Genomic DNA, 24,418 nt, shown 5'->3' with positions numbered 1-24,418 from the left:
TTAAGATCGTTTAAAGACATTTGAATGCATAAAAATAAAAGCATTATTATTGTTAGGAATTTTTATAACATGAAAGCATAAACTTTCAATTTTATTACCAAACCTTGCTTTAATGATATTAAAAAAAAAAAAATTTGTTGCTTTTTATGATGCATCATGATAGCAAGTAGATTTGAGTTTATTATTAAAGGAATTGCAAAAAGTATCTACCTTTTTCTTCGTGGCTTAAAAAGAATTGTTACCTTGTTAATGAACCGCCAAGTTTTTTTTTTTTTTTTTTTTTTTTTTTTTTTAACTTTGCATAGATAATAACTTTGGCCAACAAAATTTCCAAAAGCTTTTGCGATTATTATATCATAGCCCACAACCTTTTTTTTTTTTTAAATTGATTATAACCATAACTCACTTAAAAAAAAAAAAAGGCAAGAAAATGGTAAAAAGTAGGATAAGGAGAAAGAAAAAAAAAAAAGGTAGATTAAGCTTATATTTAATCTTTAAAGATCATAGCATAATTAATGTGGATATATATTATTTGTTTTAATTAAAAAAATTTCATGATTTTATGTTATAAAAGGAATTTCATAAGTTAAGTTTAAATTTTAACTTATATATTATAACAGATATTCAAAATATTTTGATATAAAATTAAATGTCACAAACTCTTCTCATTAAAATTTGAGTTTTCGTCAAACTTAATATAAAATACACAAAATCACATAATCTTACAAAATTAAGATCACACTAGACGTTAAGATTTTAAAAATAACTTTGACTATATAACATTTAACTCTTACAAAATTTTAGAATTAATTTTCATGATATGACACCTAACTCTTATTCAATTGATAACTTTTTAAATATTATTTATGGATATTTATATCTAATTTATAAAATATTATTTATTTTAATTAAAAAATTTTATAATTCTATTTTATAAAAAATATTGTACAAATTTTAAATTTTACTTATATACTATAATAAATTTTCAAAATATCCCAAGGATTGAGACATCAGCATTAAGATGGTTTTTCAAAGCAAAAGCGTTACTTCTATAATCCACTATTCTTTTTTAATTGAATTGAATGAAATTGCCCCCACTTTCCTTTCTCTTTTACTTTTCTCTCCTTTCAAGAAAAAAAAAATGTAATTATGAAAAAATAAAATGTAATACTGGCTAAATGATATTTAAAAAATAAATTTATAATTAATATATTATTTTTACTGAATTTAATGAAAGTAATATATTAAATATAATTTTTAAAATAATATTATTATTATTATCATCCTTAAATGATGTCTACAGACACTTGGATTCATTAATATTAATAAAATTAATTCATAAATAAATGCAAAAGAGAAAAACATTCTGAATTTATGACCAAACCAAATCTTAATTTCAGTTCGCAGTTGCCAATCTGTTGTCATGATCTTTGTCTGTTGGAAGTATTAAAGAAGCTGAGTTGTAAAAATTTATTAACGATACCAACGGTAACATTGAGTTTGGCAGTTTGCTTAAGGGGGTAATCTTGGAATAACGAAAAAAGTTAACGGAACTTTTTTGTATATAAATCAAAAGCATGGAAAAGAAAGAAAAACAAAAGAAAAAAACCTCTGTTAAGTAAAGGGAGTGAAGGCTGAGAGAAGAAAAAGGCCTTTTAGTGGGCGGCAAAGTGCCTAATTTTCATTGCTTTCTTACTTCATTTGTAGTCTCTATATGCACCCTTTTTCTCAGTCTCTCTTTTGCCTCTCTCTTCTTTTTCTATACAATTAATTGATTCTTTCTCCTTTTCTTTCTTTTTCCTTGTTGATTCATTACATTCAAGCTAAAGTTTTGAGTGGATGTTTGCCTGTTTTTCTGTGGTTTGAGCTTACCTATTGATTCTTTGATTTATTTGGTGAATACCCATTTGAGTTTTAGAGGCTAAAAGTAGGTGGTTTAAGCTATGGCAGCTCCAAAACCTGAAGAAATAAGCCACCCACCAATGGACCAACTTCAAGGCCTAGAGTACTGCATTGACTCAAATCCTTCTTGGGGTGTGTCCATGTTTTAAATCTTCTTAAGCTGCATTTTTTTGTTTGTTCTGTGTTTGTAACGCTCTGTTTTACTTGTGGAAGCAGGGGAGGCTATTGCTTTGGGGTTTCAGCATTACATTCTGGCCTTAGGCACTGCTGTGATGATCCCTTCTTTTCTTGTTCCTTTGATGGGAGGAACTGATGTAATTCACTTTGACTTGTCAGCATTACAAAATAATAATATTCTTCATTGATTCTCTTCTTTTTCTGGCCTTTTCCTTTCATCAGGAACTTGGGATATTCACTAGCTTTCTTTTTCTGATTCATCTATAAACCAGAAAAAAAGTATGAAAATTTTTTAACTTCTATTGTTTGTTACAGTATTTAACAATTTTTTTTTCCATTTTGATGGTTTAGGATGATAAGGTAAGAGTGGTGCAGACACTACTATTTGTTGAAGGGATTAATACACTTCTACAAACACTGTTTGGAACTCGACTACCTACCGTGATTGGGGGGTCGTATGCCTTCATGGTTCCCATTATATCAATAATTCATGATACTTCCTTGATGAGTATCGAGGACAACCACGTGGTTAGTACAATTCTATGATCATTTTTCCCAATCTTCTACTTTCTAACTGTTGCTTTCTTTCTGATCAAGTCCAACCTTGTTGTGGAAAAGGACAATTATCAAGGTCTAAGGTCAATATTTGTGAGACCCACTTGCTTAGCTGGGCTTATTTTGTAATGCTAGCATGCACCCAAAGTCTTCAAATGAGTCACATCGGTGTAATTGTAATCCTGTTTTGGCTTATACTGTTTGGCTGCATTGATAACTCTAATAAGTACAAGAAATTATGAGCAAGGTGCGCCGAACCTTTCTCTTATGTCTCCTAAACCAAACAAAATTAGTTGGAGGCATATTTTTTACTAGGTCTCTTATATCGAACTTCAAGGGACTTCATAGGTTGGACAAGGTGGCAACTAGTATTTCAGATGAAAGAATGTGAGGTGGTGACTTATTCGATGGTCTTTTATGTGTATTCAATATGCAGAGATTTCTAAACACCATGAGAGCTGTCCAAGGTGCACTAATAGTAGCATCAAGCATACAAATTATCCTGGGATACAGTCAGATGTGGGCCATTTGCTCCAGGTGCAGCTTTGATCTTAAATGAAGATTGTGTCAAAATTCAGGAAACATAATTTGATTATTGTCCCCTTTGTCTCTTCAGGTTCTTCAGCCCCCTTGGAATGGTTCCAGTTATTGCATTAGTGGGCTTTGGCCTGTTTGACAGAGGCTTCCCCGTGGTATAATATAGAAACTGCGATGCTATTTTGAATTCTTGAATGAGAATTTCCTCTTGTCTTATCACTCATGTAGTTTTAACTAGTTATGAACTCTCTATCAGGTTGGCCGCTGTGTGGAAATTGGCATTCCGATGCTTATTCTATTTATAGCCTTCTCCCAGGTACTACTATTTCTTTTAGCAATGTAATGTACAAACTAATTTTTTTGCACTAAAGCAGTTATATCAAATGGAAAGGCAAAGTGCAGTTGCTAGATCAAGTGGTTGCCTACTGTATCTAATTAGTTTTTAAGATGAAAAGTCTCGCACTTGCATAGTTTATTCGAAGTGATTCATCTGAAAAGTTTTCTTCATTTGTTTCAAAATGCATTTGGTTTTCCCTCACATTCTAAGATGCAAGATACATTTGTGCAATACGAAACATATACCTTAAATCTGATTCTTTGTTTTGTTTATATGTTCTGTCGAAAACAGTACTTGAAGAATTTTCGGACAAAACAACTGCCAATACTGGAGCGATTTGCTCTCCTTATATCAATCACAGTAATATGGGCATATGCACATCTCTTGACAGCAAGTGGTGCATACAAACATCATCCTGAATTAACCCAATTAAATTGCAGAACTGACAAGGCCAACCTCATTTCTTCTGCTCCATGGTTGGTATTAAATCTGCTCCCCACTAGTTGAATATTTTATACTGAGAGGATATGAAACAATTTAAAATTAAGAGAGAGAGAGAGAGGATAGAAATTGAATCTATCCAATTCCTTGTATTAGCTTTCTGACAGAAATTAATTCAATCAGGATAAAGATTCCTTATCCTCTTCAATGGGGTGCTCCTACTTTTGATGCCGGTCATGCTTTTGGAATGATGGCTGCTGTTTTAGTCTCATTGATTGAGGTACTGCTCATGCAAACAAGAATATAAATGTTTTAGTGACTCAAAGCTAACAAAGTTTGCTTTGGCAGTCAACCGGAGCTTACAAAGCTGCCTCACGTCTAGCCAGTGCCACACCACCTCCAGCTCATATTCTTAGCCGTGGTATTGGTTGGCAAGGCATTGGGATTCTTTTGGATGGATTATTTGGAACACTGACTGGTTCAACAGTCTCTGTGTAAGTGTTGTCGCTTCTTGCTCTGAAAATGATCTTTTTATGCAACTATACTAATTCAAAGACAAACAACAGAGAAAATGTGGGACTTCTTGGAAGCACTCGTGTTGGAAGCCGTAGGGTCATTCAAATCTCAGCTGGCTTTATGATATTCTTCTCGATATTAGGTGATTGGCAATTTACTAAATAGATGATTCTTTAGAATCTGTCTTAGTTTCTTTTATCGACTTTAGAGTTGATTTCTTTAACTTCTGCAGGAAAATTTGGAGCTTTGTTTGCATCAATACCTTTTACCATATTTGCTGCTGTGTATTGTGTTTTGTTTGGTCTTGTTGGTGAGTGTCACAACAACATTCTTGCAGGAATCTATTGTTTGCTGTTGCTTTGTTTCTAACCATCGCTCCGATTGCTTTCAGCTTCCGTGGGGTTGTCATTCTTGCAATTTACAAACATTAACTCCATGAGGAATCTCTTTATTTTGGGTGTTGCGCTGTTCGTAGGTTTGTCTGTTCCTGAGTACTTTAGAGAATACACTGCCAAGGCTCTTCATGGTCCTGCTTATACCAGGGCTGGATGGGTGAGTTTAAATGTCCCCTGTGGCACTTCTTATTCACCTTTTCTTCTAATCAACTTATCATTGACTTCTACTTCTTTGGCATGCAGTTCAATGATTTCCTTAATACCATCTTCTTTTCATCTCCAACTGTTGCGTTAATTGTCGCTGTATTCCTAGACAACACACTTGACTATAAAGGCAGTGCCAGAGATAGAGGAATGCCATGGTGGGTTAAGTTCCGGACGTTTAAAGGAGATAGCCGGAATGAAGAGTTTTACACGCTCCCTTTCAACCTCAACCGTTTCTTCCCACCATCATAAATCATCATCAAGGAAAATGAACGGAGTTTCATGTGGTTGCTTTGGCAGTCAACCAGAGCTTACAATTTGCTGAGAAAGGGCAGCCTCCTGTCCCATCCTCGGTCATATGTATATCTGACTTGGGTTATTCAGGTTTAATCCAATATCAATTCCCTAGTCCTTGCACTTAAATTAAACTATTTTCTGGGTGTACTTTTGAAAAGGGCTTGCTGCATTGAACAGTGTTTGCAAAAGTGATTTAAAGAATAGAAAGAATAACCACTTGACCTAGTGGGTGAGATTCGGGATGAAGAACATAAGAAACAAGAATGAAGCAATAAAGGACAAAAAATTTAAAAAGAGAAAAAGAATGAAGCTACTACAATGTTCCAGGCCTTTGATTTTCTCAGCTATATGGATATTTGACCCCAATAATGCAAACAATCATCCTACTTTGACCCCAATGTTCTGCACATGCATTCTGGGCACCTTGGTTGTCGATAAATACTTCGACCAGAACCCCTCACCCGCACTCTTTGACCTTCCTCTATCATCTTTCTTACTCTATCTTCAAAAGTATTCCATTCTATGGTGCTATTCTCTGACAAAATTGCGGCTAACCTCTTCTTGTTAGGCCGCAAGGTTGGAGCATGTCCATCACCATAGTAAGTTCGGAATCCAGATACCAGGGATGATAGTTGGCTTCCAGAATCTGTCATGGCAAAGACATCTGCAGTTGCACAAGCAATGAAGTCCAACGCTGCTAGCTGCACACCAGAAAATGTTACTTAAAACAAGGGAGAATTCTGCAGAAAAAAAAATTGTCTAATCCTAAAATACCTGAGAAGAGAAATTTCTAAAGGGAGCAAGTTCACTGGGTGTGAGCAATGTTTCCTTAGTGACCAAATTGGGGTACAAACTGGTAAAGGGATGCATCCTGGAACTTCCCCCATATATATGAGACCCTGCAAGATAAATATAAGTTTCACGCTTAAAACCAAGAGCAGCAAGGACAACTGCTGCTTCTTCAGGCGTCAATGGACATCTCCCCAACTTCCTCAACTCCTTTGGAGAAACAGGCCTACAAGCATCAATGGTAAAAAGAACAGAATCAACTAAGTCAAATATGTGCATGAAAACAACATCACAATGCCAAAAGGCAGGTAGGCCCATACTTTGAGTTCTTCAAGCGTTCAATGAGCAGAGGAAAGTGGATCTCTCTGTAGGCTTCAAGTTCCTTTTTCTCATATTCTCCGCCTCCAAAATCACATAGGGAGTATGCAACCATATCCTCTTCAAATCTCAAGTGTAAGGCAAGATATCTGGATGAGCCTATTGCATCATTATGCTCTTTGGAGGAAATACTGGGTGTGAAATCTCCAACCAGTTGTTTATCCAACTGGCGGTGTGCAGCATAGTATTTCCTTATCCTTTTGATTAATAGTGAACCAACTTCTTGAATTTTTGGCACAAACTTTAATGCATGGAAGTTACATTTACACCTCAATCTCTGCAATGGAGCAAAGCAGTGATTATAACTTCAAGAAAAAGATTACTATTTAGTGAGTGCTCTTCCGGAAAATATCAATTCTACCATTTCCTGCTTACTAGTAGAGAATGCTATATAAACTATAGTTCATCTTGAGCTAAGAAACAATTAAAAAAACATTTCAGAAAAGTTTAAAAATTTGGGGAAGGGAGGGGGGGGGGGGGTAATAATCTTATGATCAATTGAGTCTTGCTCTTGGTTTTTTAACTAATTTGTCATTTCAAACATAGATGGGAATGAAAGGTAACTATAGTTAAAAAAACATTTCAGAAAAGTTTAAAAATTTGGGGAAGGGGAGGATAATAATCTTATGATCAATTGAGTCTTGCTCTTGGTTTTTTAACTAATTTGTCATTTCAAACATAGATGGGAATGTTAACTAATTTGTCATTTCAAACATAGATGGGAATGAAAGGTAACTATAGTTAAAAAAACATTTCAGAAAAGTTTAAAAATTTGGGTAAGGGGGGGATAATAATCTTATGATCAATTGAGTCTTGCTCTTGGTTTTTTAACTAATTTGTCATTTCAAACATAGATGGGAATGAAAGGTAACGGACACTCAAGAAGTATGCCTGTGGAGAAGGGAAGGGTGGTGTCTAGGAAGATTCTGGAGGTTTTATACATGGGACTATGGGAGATACCCCTGAGATAGAAGTCCAATCGGACGATTATCTATCCTGCAATTGTTAAATGGGCAAGGGATGTCAGAGACCTGGAGGTCAGGAGGCAACGGATCAAAGCCAAGTCGATTGCCAAATCCAAGGAAGTGAACAACTTTGTTCTGCACAAGGAGAGGAAGTACACTGCTAACATAATCATTCGGCTTTGCTTCCTTCGCGATATCTGCATCAGTAATCTGTATTGAGGTCAACAAAAAAGGAAAAAGCAATGTTAGAGGTTTTAGATTTTCCTGAGAAATGAAGACTGACTTGAATGAAATATAGAAACTTAGAAGACAACATACTAGGCTACCAATGGCTTCAATGTCTAAGGACTTCAATTGAGGAGGAAGTTCCTTTACAATATCTAAGTCATCCTTCAAGATGCGCATAAAATAGTCCTCCTGGTAGATGTCACCGAACTGGCTGCAATTCCATTGAAAATCACTATCAGAATATTGTTCATTGTCCATTGCATGAACATATCACATATAGGCATAAGAAGCAATAGGAAAAATCCAAGGCATCAACATGAGAATAAAGATTTGCCAAGTTCATCAAAGGAAAAAAAAAAAAAGAGTCTGAAGCAGGAATCAATGTCAAATCAAGGTCCATGCATGGTCAGCAAGTAGAAGCAAGAAGCAATCCTACAAATAGTGAAAAGCTATGATCCTTAAAACACAGCTTAGAAGAATGTTGCACCACTGCACCATTTTGAAGTCAGTATTTTATCTATGAAACTCTTTGTAACACCAGTTTATGTCCGACGAAAAATTGATAAGCCAACAATTAAAATTTACAGAAACCAGAGGATAACTTCTACTGTATGAGACTTGATTCCAGACCTTGGATCTTTCCATACATTGCTGTAAAGAAATTTAGGAAGAACCAAAGTCGCATTGAGGAAAGATGCCACAGCAACTGCATTGCAAATCTGCAGACAACAACAACCCTTTTACAATGCAAGTAAAAGCAATAATGAAGCAGGAGTATGGGAAGATCTAAAAGATATTGTTTCAATAAACATATTGCAAGGTGCTTATAAACATTAAAGTCTTGCATGATGTAAGAGTGAGCACAAACTTTTATCTTATAAATCATTAGTACTGGTATCATCAGAGCCATCTGATCGGAAAAGCTATGAAATACACATTGAACTTCCCGAATGAACAAAGAAAAGAAGATTAAAGGCAAATTGGACACTTACAGCCACTCGTTGTTGATTCAGACCACCATTTGCACTGACAACTATATAGCCATTACTTTTTTCAGGCTTCCCTGTCTCATCAAGGAAAGTGAAAGGACTTAATCATAATAACTTGTGATTATTCAGCTTTGCATTATTGGCCAAAGACTATAAACTGTCATTATCAGTTACCAAACACTAGATATTGCTATTTAAACAAGCACTTAGGAGTATTTTGCTATATGTTGATAAAGTCCAAAGCAAGGTATTTACCTAGGCTTGTTGGATATTTTCTATCTGCACAAGGTTTCCATTTGGATGCTTGCTGACATATTTCCTCCCAAAAGTTCAAACTGTCTTGCTTAAACTCCTTCTGAATTCAAGGAAAATTTTCAAATTTTAGGGAAAAATTAAATCTAGTTTTTCTAGTGCTATAAAAAATTTAATGTGCTTAATGTAAAAGTGCATACCTCCGCAAGAGAACTGGAAGCCAAATTTAGAAGCCTGCCATACATCTGAACAGTTGATCTTTCTTCATGAATATAGGAAACACTATCCTCCTTAGCATACATGCAGTGAAGGGCATACCAACTAATTGGTGTCAATTCAGCATTCGTCCCGTAAATTTTTGAAACAATAATTAATAACAATTTGAATGCAGTATAGCTTTCAATGTTTCAAAAGGCAAATGAGTCGCCTACTACAGATATACAGCAAAGAAAAAAGAGAAAAAACTAAAATTAGTGGTAAATTAAATTGATTGAACAAGGATATAGTAGTTAGAAAGAGAATTTTGCCATCTGAAATCGAATTGGTTTACAGTCCATCCCAGATCCTAGAAATTAAGATCAGACAGATTCATTGAGACCACAACATTGATTCTAGAGGATAATTCTAGTCCTGATAATAGTGGTTCATCAGATGAGAAGAACAAATGGAAAACACATCTTTCTCTGAATACAAATTAATTGTAAATAATAATCATACCTCACGGCCATTGGAATCTCTTGTAGTTGAACTGCCCTGAAAGTTTATTGAACCAAAAATTGAGACTATCAGAGAATCAAGCAAGAATAGGAAAGCCATCAAGACAAACATAAAAGCAATTGAGTTCATATTTGGGCGAAACCATGAATGCCTTTTCCCAACATAAACACCCTTGCAAGGATTAAACTTTCCGGAATCATCTTTCAAACCATGAAGCAATACTACTTTGGAATTCCAATGGTTATCTGGCCCTGATATTCTCCTCCCAATAGAAGGATCACTGGCCCCCAAAGAATCTGAACTTCTAATATGATAATCTTTCATCTTGATAAGTGAGTTAGTATTCTGCAATGTGGGACATGGACTTCTTGTTGATCCTTGTATTCCCATTGTGTGTAACACTCTCTCTCAATGAGCTTCAATGGACTACAATTATTGGAACAGATGCACCACCCTTCAATTCTGGTTTTTACATGACTAAAAAAGACCTGAAAACCTGAAATTCCAAATTGGAAACCAATTTTTGGAGGTAATAACAAGGACATTCTTTGAAGCCTGCACCTGCCTTAGTTACTATTTTCTTTTCCTGTCTTTCTCTAACAAAGACCCGCCAACGAATATGACTTTGTGATTAGCTAATTAAGTTTCAGGTATTGGTGAAAGAAGAACTAACTCAAAAAAAAAAAAAAGGAAAAAAAAGGAATATAGTTGATAAAATAAGTACGTCAAAGGAGAAGGAAGAATTCAAAGAAACGTTAAGAAGTAGGTGATAATAGAAAGAGTGAAACGCAAGGCAGATTGGTCGGCGAACTCAACTCAACTCAACTGCATTTTTAAAACATTGACCTTTTAATACAAGAATCATAACCGTAACAGCCACTTCCCACCAAACAAAAAACAAGACAGCTCTGGGTTTTTTGCTTTCCTTGTTTTCATATATTGAATTAAGATCGAAATGCTAGGCAAGAGAGCAAATAAAAACTAGAAAAAAAATTGAAGAAAGAACAATCAGAGAGAAGAAGAAAGCTGAAGAAAAAGCACGTGTTCTTTATTCAGAATTGAGAGCCAGCAATGTCAACTGCTAAAGTTCTGATTGGCCCAACATATAAAATTTACAGAAGGCTTAAGATCGACTATGCCACGTTAAGTCTGGCCAAATAAGGCATATAATTCAGTACCAAAGGCTGATAGACGATGTAAAAGCAAAGGGAAAAAAATAGAAAGCCAGGAACAGAAACTGTCAATTGCCATCAATTCAATCAGAATACAAAACAGGTTTTACAACTTGTATACAGAAGGCAGAAGAACACCTTCGAATTTTCTTTCAACACCAGAGAGGAATTTAGAAAATTTTCAGATCCCTCTCGCTACATACAGTAAAACTTTGTAATCACTATCAACTTTCACTCCCAGATACTTTGTCTATAACAGGTTTGAACTTGTTTTCTTGGAACAGTTGGGACAGAGAGGATTTGAACTTGAAACTTCTTTGTGATGTGATGACCGTCAAGTTATTACTTCCAGCACCAGCCGTTTCCAGCATTCAATTTTTTGATTGCCCATTTCACATTTTGCCAGGAACACCACTGCTTATTGATTCTCTTTTCGAGATTCTGAGTTTCCAGTCCATTGCAAAGAAGTACCCAACGAACAAATCCAAGAATAGCTCGAAGTAAACCAGAGCTGCAGGAAGAACACTCATCTAATTAGTAGTAGCTTGTAATCAATGAGTATAAAAACTATGATCGAAAAGTCATAAAGTAATTACTTGTGTGAATGCTATCCATTATATTTGCATACAGCACATGAGAAACCATTACGGCTCGGATAGTCATGGCCAAAAATACAGATTGTCAGTTCCTTACTGACCACCATCTTTCCTTCTTCTAACAGAGGAAAAAAAAAGACATGGTTAGGTATAAAATTTACATAATTTGATTATGAAAAGAAGAAAGAAGTAAAACATTAAAAATTAGCTTCTTTTTTTTCCCAGAATAGGACATCTTCAGGTAACATTTAGACAAATCTTCATAATCATTTTAATAACTTGAACTGTAAAACTGCATTTTCTATTATTTATGCTCTTGAATTCCATGCAAAATGAACTAAAGTTAACTGAAACTGCTAATGGATTCAAAGTATGTATCCAGTAGCCCTTGAACTGCAGGAAGGTTCCCAAGCTTAAAAAAGAGCTATTTCATGGAAGTTGTATAAACTGGTATCTGAAATTATCCGATAAGCTTATACTATAAATCTTCAACCAAAAAAAGGAAACTTTAAATTGTAAAGAATCAAAATTAAACACATTCCTTACCATTCTAAGCCGGCTCAACATCCTTTAGAAACTTTATTTTGATTTTCTTGAGTATGGCCACAACATCCTTCATATTTTTCCTTTCTTCAGGCGACTTTTCAGTACACTCCAAAGCTAATTTCATGATAGATGATATACAGTCCACTTTACCAATGAAATGTTCCTCTTCTCTTAACAAATTGGCATCCAGAACATCAGTTATTGCATCAGAAAGTGACTTTTTTACCCAATCAACAAGGCTCATTTCACCAGAGAAAACTTCATCTGTAGGTTTCCTTCTTGTGAAAGTTTCCATCAATAAAATACCATAACTATAGACATCACCTTTATGAGAAACAATTCCTCTAGATCCATATTCTGTATTTAAAGTATAATTAAATGTTGAAGTTATTGTAATGTCATTAATCATCAATGCTGAGCCAACACACATATAGAAACATAAATATTAATAAGAATAAAAAAATCACCTGGTGCCATATACCCAAAAGTGGCAAGTGTCATGGTTTGTTTTGTGGAATCTTCTTCTTCCAAGAGTTTGGCAATGCCAAAATCTCCAACATGCGCGACCATGTCTCTATCTAGCAGTATATTACTAGGCTTTAAGTCACAATGAATCACAGGTACTGAGCAGCCAAAATGTAGGTATTCTAGTGCTGATGCAACATCAATCATTACGTCAATTCTTTGTAGGATATTGAGAAAATAGTTATAGGAATATAGCCATTTCTCAAGGCTCCCATTAGGCATGAACTCGAACACTAAGGCTTTGAAATCAACATTAGAGCAACAACTAATGACCTTCACAAGATTACGATGAAAAATATTACGCATTACTTCACATTCAACATCAAAACTCTTGAATCCACCCTCTGACTGCATATTGAACACTTTTATTGCAACATTCATCCCATCTGAAAGTGTTCCTACATACACAGACCCAAAACTCCCTGAACCAAGCAAGTTGCATTCATCAAATCTGTTTGTTGCTTGTAGAAGTTCATTATAGGAAGTTCTTCTCCATATTGCCAGAGGCAATAAATCTTCTTCAACTGGAAGATTTCTTCTTCTTTTTCGGCATCTTTTGAGGACAATAATGAAGGCGGCTATTAGTATTATTGAAGTGACTACAGGTAAAGCATATTTCAAAACATTCAGAGGAGTCATCTTCGATTGTCTACGTTTGCAAGGTGGAACTTGTAGAGCAGGTGAACCACAAAGTCCATAGTTCTCCATAAATGATTTAGCTGAGAAGTTTCTAAAGGGTCCTCCAGTAGGGATTTCTCCTTCTAGTCTATTGAAAGACACGTTAAAATGATTGAGAAAGGAAAGTCCCTCCAAAGATTTGGGAATGACTCCAGAGAGATTGTTGTTGGATAAATCCAAGGATTCCAAACTTATCAAATCGCCAAATAATTCAGGAATATGGCCATCAAATCTATTATTGGATAAGTCTAGAGAAAGCAGATCCTGGAGTTTTCCAATTGAAATTGGGATTGCACCCGAGAACACATTTCTTGACAAATTCAAACGTGTCAATACCTTCAGATTCTCAATGCCTAGTGGAAGGGAACCATTCACAAAATTTGAGGACAAGTCTACCACTAAGATATTATTAAGACTCCAAAAGGTTAAGGGTATTATTGAATTCAATTTATTGGAGTCTAAATAAAGATACCTCAGAGAAGTCAAATTCGCCAAACAAGTTGGTATAGGGCCATGGAGCAAGTTACCACCTAATGATAGGGTATCTAATCTCTCTAAATCACAGATACTTGGTGGAATAGACCCTTGTAAGTGATTACCATCAAGATACAAACCCTGGATATTTTGTAACCTTCCTATTGTTGCTGGAATAGATCCACTCAATTCATTATAGGAAAGGTCAAAAATTGTAATATTGCTTAAGTTACCAATTTCCCTAGGAATGCTACCTGAAATATTGACACCTGAGGCAAAGAAATATTGAAGAGATGTTGACAGATTTGATATAGAAGTTGGAAGAATGCCCTTCAACGGATTAAATGATAGCGCTAAATATCTTAGATTCCTGCAATTTGCCAAAGAAGAGAGAAAGCTCCACTCATGTGTTGAAGTTTCAGTAATCAAATTATTAGATGCAAGGTCCAGCCGCTCAAGGAATCTTAAATTGCCAAGTGTATTCGGGATAAGACCAGAGAATGAGTTTTTATCTAGTAATAAGGCTTTGAGCTTAGAAGCATTGGAGATAAAATTAGGAATATTGCCGCTGAGATGATTTCCCCATAGTCTAAGCACCTCAAGATTTGTAATTGAGATTGTAGATGGTATTTCACCTATCAAAATGCAAACACACATTTTGATACGAGTAATTTTAGTAGGAAAAGAAGCAAGAAGTATTAACCAGCCAGATTGTCAAAACAAGAATTGAAATGCAGCAATTATCAAAATCAAGCCTCTATTATGTACATAGCTGAATTTTCATACTTATCTTTTCTATAATTAGAACCTTTGTCAATGCTATCTATGCCTATTACTATTCTGTTTTTCACTCATCATCTAAAGTTTGTTAATTTTAAGACAGAAACATGAACATCAAACTTTCAATTTAGAAGAGCATAATATTGATAATGTTGTCAATGAAAATTTGTTGTTTTATTATCAGTTATTTCTTTGCTGAATAATGATGTAATTTTATTTCACACTATTTAACAAAAAAAAGCATATCATAAAAAGAATCAATAATTATATCATCTTGCACAAAACTTTATGCCAGGGATATTGAATCTGTACTAAGAAGAACCAAAAACCTAATCAGAATTTGCTTCAAAATTGCTTCACCTATACATGTGATAATACTAATATGAATCAAATTTGAAGTTATTATAATGATTCTCCTATTATGATTTTATGATTATTTCTTTTACATTGAAATTTACAATATATGATAAGAATGTTTGCCAAATGTTCATAAGTGGATTACCAGATAGACTATTGTTGTTGAGAGAAATTTCTACTAAAGAAGAGATGTTGAAGATGGAAGGTGGAATGGGACCAGTTAGACGCATATGCTGCACAGCCAATATCTCCAATGAGTAAAGATTCCCAATTTCCCATGGGATTTCACCTGCAAGCATATAAAGACAAAAATAATAATGAAAAACAGAGCAATATCTCAGTAATATCAAATTGCTTGTCTATGTATGATCCCAAAGGGAATACAATTATGTTTTCGCAAATTGGAGGAACAAGGTTCCAACCACAGTTTACTAATATCAAAGTAAAAGCTCTTACCTGTTAAATCATTTTCACGCAGAGACAGCTGTTTGAGGCTAGTCAAATTTCCAATACTTCTGGGAATGGTCCCGTTGAATCGATTAACTGATAGTGATAAATTTTGGAGATTGCTACATTCACCTATGCTCGATGGAATATGACCAGTAAAATCATTCAAAGACAAATGAAGCACCTCAAGTTTGGAAAGATGATTACACATATCATCTGGTAAACCACCGGATAGACTGTTGTTGAAGAGAATAAGTTTTGTCAACGAAGAAATATTGAACATGGAAGGTGGAATTCCACCAGTAAGGCCCCTGTTATTTTCTGCAGCAAATATCTCCAAATTAAGAAGATTACCTATTTCCCATGGAATTTCACCTGCCAATTCAAGTGAAAAATCAATCTTTTTCCCTCACTTCGAAAATATATCGAACATCTTTCAAGCATTTCCATATATATAAACTAAAGAAAGAAAAAAAAAAAAAGCACACCTTGTAAACTATTTCCACCCAGATGTACTTCCTTGAGCATGGTTAAATTCCCAATACTTCTTGGAATGAATCCATTGAATCTATTAGAAGACAACGACAAGTTTTGAAGATTGGTACAGTCACCTAAACTTGAAGGGACACTTCCAGAAAACTCATTGAAATCAAAACGAAGAACCTCAAGCTTGGGAAAATAATGACAAAGATCATCTGGCAGATCACCGGATAGACCACAAGATGTTAAGCCTATGGTTTGCAAAGAAGACAAGTTATAAATTGTCGAAGGTAGATAGCTTCTAAAATCGTTGCCACTCAAGTCGAGAGAGATGAGGGAAGAGAGTTTCCCAAGGTGGGCCGAAACAGTTCCTGTAAGATTCATGTCGTGAAGATCTAAGGAGGTTACTCTTTCAGGGTTGGAACTGCATGAAACACCAACCCAGTTGCAAACAGAGGTCGAAGTGGTCCAATTGTTTGCTAATACAGTGTTGGGATTAAGGCTGTCTTTGAATTCGAGTAGTGCAGATTGATCTGTGGTGAGGTTTGATGCAGCTAGGCAGCCTATGAAACATTGTATCAACAAAACTGAAAGGAAATTGAAGCCTGGATTTTCCATGACTCTGGGATACAAGAGCAAAGAGTAGCTACATGATCTTTAAATTGATACATAGCTTGGTGGCTGAAAAACCAATGTGAATGGTGATGCTTTCACGCGCTTTCAAGGTGGTTGCCTGGATTGGACAATTCTCAACACCTAATTCTACAATTTTTCTCTTCCACAATATGTCGACAATGATGGATATAGGTTACTTGCCATATAACCTTTCCAAGAACATTGGTTGAAAAGAAACAAACTTTTATTTCACCTTAGAAAACTACCAGGGGAGCTGATTGCCAGGTACCCCATCTCGTTGACCCTTCGGCCATTGTCATTGTAATATAATATAAAATTCCTTATCATAATTTATGTAAGCCCAAAAAAATATAAAATATATAATTTAAATATGTAATTTGAATGGGATTAAACAAAATTGGATTGAGCCTTAGAGAGTTACGTGGCGTGTGCAAATTTTGAAAATTTTGAGTACTAATGTTGAAATTGCTTTCAACAAAATTTACTTTAAAGCTTTGGGATTAGTCATGTGTCGTATACTAGCATCCCACTGCTGACTCGTCTAGGTTGAACTTAAGGTTGACCAAAGTTGCCAAATCAAACCAGCCCTGGGTGGAAGAAAAGTGATTCATTGGCATCTGAATGGACCTGACTTTGATGGCTTGATCTTGGGCCTATTGGTGAATCTAACATGAAGGCACTCATTCAACGAAGGGGCTTCCCTTTTGTTAGGCTTACATTTGATTTTGGTTTTTAAGAAAAAAATTTCTTAAACTTCAATGTCATAACGAATTTAGTTTGCTGTGGCTTAAGCTTCTGTTAGTTTCGATGCCTTTGCCATTCAAACTGTTATTCTAAAAATGAAAAAGTAACTCGGTACATCCATTGCTAAACATCCAAACAAGCAATCTGCAGGGACACCTGTCTCCATCAGATGTTAAGCTACTGTATTAGCATGACCATGGAGGACTTAATGCATATACATATATAGGCTAGCAGTTACCAGAGATTTCAGAAAAAAGCAGAAGAAGCAGGTCTTGACTGTGACCAAAAAGGCACCGACCAACCGCACCGACGATACCACCACCTTGGTCAAATTATTAACAGTGAAAACCCTGTTCACACCTTCTGTTTCTTCTTCTTTGACGAAGGAAAGCTACCTTAACCAAGATTAAAAATAAAATTAAAAAAAAGTTACCAACAGGTAAAATTGAACCCAATATTTAGTCTTTAAAAAATTGTTCAGGGAATTGCTTTGCTGCATTCCTTTTGCCTAGTTTGGGCGAACTAGAAACATGGAAATAATTACTTGGATAGGGATGATAGTAGATAGTAAACAAATAGATATAGGTAATTATTTAATTAATTGATATTAAATTTAGATAATTATAAATAGATAATTGATAGATTCAAATAAATAATTTATTATGTATAACGAATTTAAAGTGGATATAAATAATATTTTTGAGATATCTAATATTTGAATTCGTTTAAATTTTAATAAATATAATAAATATTCAAATATGTATTTGAATTCGTAACTTATTTATAAAAGTAAAATATATAAAATTATATACTCGTATAAGATTTCATATATTAAAAAATAATTTTTATTTATTATTAATTGAGAATAAACTTAAAATTTTAAAATAAAATTTTATTTGTTTTATATTTTGATAAAAACTTAAATAAATAGATATTTTTAATTAATTTGAATATTTATATGAATAATATTTATTTTAATAGATTTGAATTTAAATAATAATATTAAATTTAAACGAATATTTAAATATATTTAAATATTATAAATATTAAATAAATAAAAATATAAAATATATAAAAAATAACGAATATCCATTCTATTATCATTTTTAAATTCGATAATAAACATATAATTGGATCATATCCATGGTTATAATAATATAATAATGCTAGATCAGTGGCATAGTCAAAAATATTTTTTTCAATGAAGTTAATAGATTAAATATTATAATATATGTTTGTCAAGTTGGGTTTTTATATATGTGAAAATCATTGTAAAATTATTTCCTTATTAATATATATAACCAAAAAAATTTAAATTTCAGTGGCCATGGCCCTGGACGAGATAATGATGTCTTATGTGATGAAGGTATTGCTTTTATATAAATTAAATGTTATTCCTAATATTCAAAGATAATGTATAATCTTATTGAGTATTGGAAATGATCATGCATGCAAAGGGAAGAGTGATTACATTCACGTGCATGAGAATTGAGAGCATATTTATGTCATTGTGCAAATAATGACCTAAAATTGCATGTAAAACCGTAGAAGCGATTCCTTTCACTCAAAATGTTTCTCATGCGCACTCGAAGAAGGAATAAGCATACCATCATCATTTCCTCTTCTTTTTTCTTAGATTAAGCTAGATATGACAAAAATACTAATTTATTTATCAAAATTTGACTCGATCTGATTTTATAAGTTTTTTTTTTTAATCAAGTTTTAGGTTTAATTGAGTTTAAAAAATCAATATCAAATCGAAGTAGAGTTTTAGATAAACTTGATTCGATTTAATTTAATAAATATATATGTAATTTTTTTATTTTTTATTTAATTTTATATTATTAAAATTATTATTTAATATTTTAATTTAAGATATTAACTTAATAAAAAATTATCTTTATGTATTATTAAAATGTTATTTATATAAAAATATTTTATTAATATTATATTTAAATTAAAATTATTAAATTAATTTTGGATCAAATTGAATCAATTATAATTTTATACATATACAAGTTAATTCAAGTATAAAAATATAATATTTTAATATCACGATTGATTATATATTTTATAAAATCAGATCAAAGTTGGAATGAGAAAAATCCAATCCAACCTAACCCGTTGTTAGATTAAACACCACAGTCCCTTGGTCTTCAAAGATATAAAATATTTCATGCATAATAAGCATAAATATATATAGGTAGGATTGTTGATGTGGTCTAGCATTACTATATTTTCATGCAGAAATGGATATTCAACTTAGGTCGGTTTGAATTAAGCTGAGCTAATACCCAATTATAACTGAGTTATTCTTCTTAATTAGACCATAATCCCTGTGCTTGACCACAAAATTTTTGCACTAGCCATTTTTAATATGGTGATAAGATGAAAAAAAACTTTTGGTCGTAATCTTAGATCAAAATTAATTTTAATTAATATAAAATCGAGTCAAATTTTATAAAAAAAATTAAATTTTTTTAAGTTTAATTTTTTATTTATAAATTTAAAAATCAAAATTTTATTTAAAAAAAAATCAAACTTTTTATCTTTTAGATCGGTGAGTGTTGGCAAAATTTTTTTTATACATATTATGTTTTATAGCAAAGTCAACAAGAAAAAGAAAGAATAAATAAAATCCGTAATACTAACGGTAACGAATCACGAAGCGTTAAACTTCAAAAGGCCTAATGATTAAAAAACGTCGGCGAATAATTTATTTAGTTATCTAAAATTTTATTGCAAAATTCCAAGTCCCATTCTTTGTAATTAGATAGGAATTTTGAAGGGCAGTTTGGGAAATCTATGAACAAAAAAAAGAGCGACGAGAGTGCAAAGTAGAAGAAAATAAAATAAATATAAAAAAACGGGAAGAGAAAAAAAAAAAAAACTAAAAAAGAATGAGGGGAAAAAAGGACGAAGTGGGATCACAGGAGCATTAGTTCACTGTCTCTCCCCTGGGTCGTCCCTCCTCTCCTCTTCTTCTAGTTCTTCTTCTTCCTTTTATTTTCTTCTATCGCCGCACCATGATCTGCCGTTGGACTTTCTCCAATTAGGTTTTTATTATTTTTTTGTCTCGGTTGCTTGTCATGGCTGAAGATAAGGTAAACTTTGTTTTTTTTTTTCCAAATTTTTTTGGCATCGGAAATCGGAAAGTGAATCCTCGATTTTTTTGGTTTAATATTGGTGAAATTTTTGTTCATGATTATTATTATTATTAGCTCATCTTTTTGTTCTTATTTTGTTGTTCTGAAAGTCAGCTGAAAAACAATTTTTTTTGTTATTCTGTTTATTTTGGGGTGTTGGTGGGATTTTATGAAACGCAAATTTTTTTTATATATATCCTTTTATTTATTTATTTTTTTTACGGCGATCTTGTTGGTTGAGATAATCGAGGAACCCTAGATGAAATTTTGCTATGTATTTGTTTCGATCTGTGATCTCTTCTCTGCATTTTTTGCAATTATTAGTTTTTAATTAATTTTTTCTGAAGAGAGCGAAATTATATCAATATTTTTTTCTTTTATTAATGTGAACGGTGTAGCTTAAATTTTAATTATTTAATGTATTTGGTTATAATTGCGACTTCTTTTTGGACTTGATTTGTAATTTTCTTAAGGGAAGAGCTGGTTCTTTTGGATCTACAATTTTTGTGCTCCAAAGTCCCACTTCTCTTTTTTTCTTATCATGAATTTCTTAATTTATCAGGAAATGTCTGCCCCTGTTGTGGACGGGAACGATCCAGTCACCGGTCACATTATTTCCACAACGATTGGGGGCAAAAATGGAGAACCTAAACAGGTATGTCTCTTATTGGGTTACCCAGTTTCATATATGTTCAAATTCTGCTTTAGCTATTGACTTATATGCGGTTAAGATCAATATTAGGAATGATAACTTGTTTCTTTTACTTGGGATTTCATGTTTTCGATGTTTTGATTATTGTAGACCATCAGTTATATGGCAGAGCGCGTTGTGGGCACGGGATCATTTGGGATTGTTTTCCAGGTACTGAGACAGAGTTAGACTGTAGCCAATGTTACCTCGTTGATATTTAACATGCTGATGCATCTTTTCTTTCAGGCAAAATGCTTGGAAAGGGGAGAGACTGTGGCTATAAAGAAGGTTTTGCAAGACAGAAGATATAAGAACCGTGAACTACAATTGATGCGTGTGCTGGATCATCCGAATGTGATTTCCTTGAAGCATTGTTTCTTTTCCACGACAACTAAAAATGAGCTTTTTCTTAACTTGGTTATGGAATATGTACCGGAGAGCTTGTATAGGGTTTTGAAACATTACAACTGTGCAAATCAAAGAATGCCACTTATCTATGTCAAACTTTACACATACCAGGTGTGCATAGTTGTCTTTTCCGTGCTTTATTTTTTGTGTAATGTTCTTCTTTATGCTAATTAGAGGAGGTTTTACAGATATTCAGGGGGCTTGCATACCTTCATAGTGTTGTTGGAGTTTGCCATAGGGATTTGAAGCCTCAAAATCTTTTGGTATGGTTTTCTTACTGATGATTTTTCCTAGAATGTTTTGACAATGTTACTGAGGTAATTCTTGGCTTTCTACAGGTTGATCCTCTGACTCACCAGGTTAAGATTTGTGATTTTGGAAGTGCAAAAGTTCTTGTAAGTTGACCCCTTCTTTACTAATTTTCCAATTGCTCTTCCTTTCAATTTTGTGACTGACATTTTAGTTTACTTAGTTTTGCTCCAAGTGAATCATTTTTTGTTTGGTCCATAAGTTTCTAAAAGTAAAATAGGATTTGGCGCTGTTTTATTTGAATGTTTGATTCTTATTGTAACTTCTAAAAGGATTGACCTCATGTGTTATAATCTGCTATTTTTCAAGGGTGCAAGGTATTACTCTTGTACTCATTTGTAAGACAACACAATTTAATGACTCCACTATTGATTTTGCAAACTGCTAAAACTTGTTTAACCTTTTCCCTTCTTTTATATCATCATAAATGCTTTATAAATTTGGAATTTTGGCTGACCTTGGATGTTTCGGAGCTTAGTCCTTTGGAAACAGTCATTTTTCCCTTGTTAGCTTTGCCCCTCTTATTTAGCTTTCTTTTATGGCCTCTTTCTGGGGGGAAAGGGCTGAAAAAGATAAGGATTTGATTAGATCTAAGAGTTCTTTTAACATGTTTATGATTCTCTGTTGCTTGTCTCTTTCTCTGTAAATACTTCATATTTGCTATTAAATTACTTGTGATCAGGTCAAAGGTGAAGCTAACATTTCATACATATGTTCGCGTTTCTATCGGGCTCCAGAACTTATCTTTGGTGCCACTGCATACACAACCTCAATTGATATTTGGTCAGCTGGTTGTGTTCTGGCTGAACTTTTGCTGGGCCAGGTTAGCCTTTGCCTTTTTTTCTTTCCTGATTTTGATCAATCTTAAAATATCTAGCAATAATTCAGTTTCTCTGCTCATTGATGCCTAATTTTCTTGTGTAGCCATTGTTCCCTGGAGAGAATGCTGTGGACCAGCTTGTTGAGATTATCAAGGTATGATTTGCTTAGTGATGCTTGAAGTTATGCATTTTGTTTTACCCTGAGCCTGCTTCTTACATCTTTTCCTCCAGGTCCTAGGTACACCCACTCGGGAAGAAATTCGCTGCATGAATCCCAATTACACGGATTTTAGGTTTCCACAGATTAAAGCGCATCCATGGCATAAGGTTTGCCTTTATTATCCTTTTATAAATTTGTCACTGAAATGATTGGTGTAGGGACGCATTATTTTTGTAATGCCTTCTGGATATTTTGCTCATGAAATATTAGCTGATTTTTTTTTTTAAATTCTTGAATATTTATACTAGCTTTAAATGTTTCTTTGCCAGTGTCTCTAAGGGCAGAAATATCTGATTGATTTTGAGTAATGCACTGCATTTTTGTTATAATATAAATGTAGCAGTTGATTACCTTTAACTTGACTCTTATTTGTTTTTAGGTTTTTCACAAAAGGATGCCTCCTGAAGCAATTGATCTTGCTTCACGACTGCTTCAATACTCACCAAGTCTTCGCTGCACAGCTGTGAGTTGCTAGTGTCTCCCTCTTTTGATGGGGTGATATTTCCATTTTAGACTTGGAAAATATGCACAATTCTTCAATTATTGATTTGGCTCCTCCAAGATTATGTTTTGGTAATAGCCACCGTCTCATGTTCTTGTAATCTGCTCTTTGCTATGATAGCTTGAAGCATGTGCACATCCATTCTTTGATGAGCTTCGAGAACCTAATGCTCGCCTACCAAATGGGCGACCTTTGCCACCACTTTTCAACTTCAAACAGGAAGTATGTTTCTGAACCAAACTCGATACCAATGTGCTTTCCATTTATACAAAGATATATCTTCATTGAATATTTAAGATGGGGGATCATTTTCTAGTTAGAATTTAGTTTCTTGTTCAATTATTGCTATGTTAGTCATTTGCATTCTTTTGGTTACAGTTATCTGGGGCTTTGCCGGAGCTTATTAATAAGTTGATTCCAGATCACGTGAAACGGCAAATAGGGCTACAACATTTCATGCATCCAGCTGGGACATAAAACTTTAAAAGTGATATAAGATTTGGATCTCCTAGTTGATGCGTTACACAACGGAAATTACTATCTTTGGATAACCAAACATTGATTGAGGCTTGTCCAGCATCATTTTCTAATCTTACATGATGGGTACTGTCTCTGGCAGCTGCATGGCGGCCTTCTGTTGATCTTTCTACTTCTTCTCTTTCTTCTTCATTCTATGAGTTTACTTTTTTATTTTTATTTTTATTTTTATTTTGTCAAAAGGCCTTTTTTGTTATGTACATGTAACATGCTTGATAGTAAAAGATAGACCAAGGTGGACAGACCAGAAAGCTGCTAGTGGAAGAAAAGTTTGTATTCGTTGGTGGGAAGGTCTCTGATAGAAATGGCCCGAAGATGAGGGGTGGGCTAGTTGGTTTTTGAGTTTTGGTTACGGGCATTTGTTCTTTTGTTATTAGTTATTGTGGTGTTTTGTGGTGGCTGACTTCAAATTGCAGACAATTATTGTTACTGTTTGTGCAAAGTAATGTTATTACTCTTCTACTACCACTACAACCACTACTACTGCTGTTGTTTTTGTGATCTAAAGAGATAAGTTCTTAGTATCCTGTTTCAACAATCTCAGCGAAGTGATTTGTAAAGCTGATGTTCAGCGTTCTTTTAGCCTTTAATGGAACGTGATGGCGGTGTTACGTATTTTTCTCAAGGAAAGCTGACATATCGGGCAAGGAGGAATTTATGCCGATTTTCT

General features: G+C 33.8%; 4 protein-coding genes across 7 annotated transcripts; 2 read left to right on the top strand and 2 right to left on the bottom strand.

Moving 5' to 3' along the window:
* The first annotated feature begins 1,592 nt into the window (after positions 1–1,592).
* LOC111278135 (nucleobase-ascorbate transporter 2-like) lies at positions 1,593–5,586 on the top strand. The gene is made up of 13 exons (XM_022864647.2): positions 1,593–2,034; positions 2,119–2,216; positions 2,431–2,607; positions 3,071–3,171; positions 3,251–3,326; positions 3,428–3,487; positions 3,800–3,984; positions 4,133–4,229; positions 4,298–4,443; positions 4,516–4,607; positions 4,698–4,775; positions 4,857–5,017; positions 5,104–5,586. The coding sequence occupies exons 1-13, from the start codon at positions 1,944–1,946 to the stop codon at positions 5,314–5,316; spliced, it is 1,575 nt and encodes a 524-aa protein (XP_022720382.2). The 5' UTR covers positions 1,593–1,943; the 3' UTR covers positions 5,317–5,586.
* A 47-nt stretch (positions 5,587–5,633) lies between these two features.
* On the bottom strand, positions 5,634–10,199 carry LOC111278134 (O-fucosyltransferase 8-like). 2 transcript variants are annotated; one of them, XM_022864645.2, is made up of 10 exons: positions 9,680–10,199; positions 9,163–9,252; positions 8,966–9,065; positions 8,714–8,784; positions 8,352–8,440; positions 7,812–7,932; positions 7,560–7,703; positions 6,471–6,805; positions 6,136–6,376; positions 5,634–6,062 (listed from the first exon to the last, which is right to left on the bottom strand). In XM_022864645.2, exons 1-10 carry the CDS (start codon positions 10,067–10,069, stop codon positions 5,745–5,747), a joined length of 1,899 nt encoding a protein of 632 aa, XP_022720380.2. In that variant the 5' UTR covers positions 10,070–10,199; the 3' UTR covers positions 5,634–5,744. The 2 variants fall into 2 exon arrangements, with proteins under 2 accessions (XP_022720380.2, XP_022720381.2); XM_022864646.2 differs by having other exon boundaries at positions 9,163–9,283; positions 9,680–9,813.
* A 697-nt stretch (positions 10,200–10,896) lies between these two features.
* Positions 10,897–16,365, bottom strand: LOC111278133 (uncharacterized). Of its 3 annotated transcripts, none has more exons than XM_089764884.1 (7): positions 15,743–16,365; positions 15,264–15,629; positions 14,953–15,096; positions 12,461–14,305; positions 11,994–12,350; positions 11,448–11,565; positions 10,897–11,362 (listed from the first exon to the last, which is right to left on the bottom strand). In XM_089764884.1, the coding sequence occupies exons 1-5, from the start codon at positions 16,350–16,352 to the stop codon at positions 11,998–12,000; spliced, it is 3,318 nt and encodes a 1,105-aa protein (XP_089621010.1). In that variant the 5' UTR covers positions 16,353–16,365; the 3' UTR covers positions 10,897–11,362; positions 11,448–11,565; positions 11,994–11,997. The 3 variants fall into 3 exon arrangements, with proteins under 3 accessions (XP_089621010.1, XP_022720376.2, XP_022720377.2); XM_022864641.2 differs by having other exon boundaries at positions 11,448–11,562; XM_022864642.2 differs by lacking the exon at positions 11,994–12,350.
* Positions 16,366–19,953: 3,588 nt separating this feature from the next.
* On the top strand, positions 19,954–24,213 carry LOC111278127 (shaggy-related protein kinase eta-like). Its single transcript, XM_022864633.2, has 12 exons — positions 19,954–20,218; positions 20,823–20,915; positions 21,063–21,122; positions 21,198–21,470; positions 21,548–21,622; positions 21,698–21,754; positions 22,351–22,491; positions 22,593–22,643; positions 22,721–22,816; positions 23,089–23,172; positions 23,332–23,433; positions 23,590–24,213. The coding sequence occupies exons 1-12, from the start codon at positions 20,204–20,206 to the stop codon at positions 23,686–23,688; spliced, it is 1,146 nt and encodes a 381-aa protein (XP_022720368.2). The 5' UTR covers positions 19,954–20,203; the 3' UTR covers positions 23,689–24,213.
* The last annotated feature ends 205 nt before the right edge of the window (positions 24,214–24,418 follow it).

Source organism: Durio zibethinus, chromosome 8 (genome assembly GCF_047325235.1).
Source record: "Durio zibethinus cultivar Kanyao isolate XHJ-2024 chromosome 8, ASM4732523v1, whole genome shotgun sequence".
Classification (NCBI taxonomy): Eukaryota; Viridiplantae; Streptophyta; class Magnoliopsida; order Malvales; family Malvaceae; genus Durio; species Durio zibethinus.
This window is presented reverse-complemented; position numbering and strand designations above follow the sequence as displayed.

Coding starts and splice junctions, on each gene's coding strand:
- LOC111278134 (XM_022864645.2), bottom strand. CDS start 10,069: ATGGGAATACAAGGATCAACAAGAAGTCCATGTCCCACATTGCAGAAT. Junction 6,377..6,470: donor GAACGCTTGAAGAACTCAAA/GTATGGGCCTAC, acceptor TGATGCTTGTAG/GCCTGTTTCTCCAAAGGAGT. Junction 6,063..6,135: donor TTAGAAATTTCTCTTCTCAG/GTATTTTAGGAT, acceptor TCTGGTGTGCAG/CTAGCAGCGTTGGACTTCAT.
- LOC111278133 (XM_089764884.1), bottom strand. CDS start 16,352: ATGGAAAATCCAGGCTTCAATTTCCTTTCAGTTTTGTTGATACAATGT. Junction 15,630..15,742: donor GGGTGGAAATAGTTTACAAG/GTGTGCTTTTTT, acceptor TTGAATTGGCAG/GTGAAATTCCATGGGAAATA. Junction 14,306..14,952: donor CAACAACAATAGTCTATCTG/GTAATCCACTTA, acceptor GCATTTTGATAG/GTGAAATACCATCTACAATC.
- LOC111278127 (XM_022864633.2), top strand. Junction 21,471..21,547: donor TCAAACTTTACACATACCAG/GTGTGCATAGTT, acceptor GAGGTTTTACAG/ATATTCAGGGGGCTTGCATA. Junction 23,173..23,331: donor CAAGTCTTCGCTGCACAGCT/GTGAGTTGCTAG, acceptor TTGCTATGATAG/CTTGAAGCATGTGCACATCC.
- LOC111278135 (XM_022864647.2), top strand. CDS start 1,944: ATGGCAGCTCCAAAACCTGAAGAAATAAGCCACCCACCAATGGACCAA. Junction 3,327..3,427: donor TTGACAGAGGCTTCCCCGTG/GTATAATATAGA, acceptor ACTCTCTATCAG/GTTGGCCGCTGTGTGGAAAT. Junction 4,230..4,297: donor TTTTAGTCTCATTGATTGAG/GTACTGCTCATG, acceptor TTGCTTTGGCAG/TCAACCGGAGCTTACAAAGC.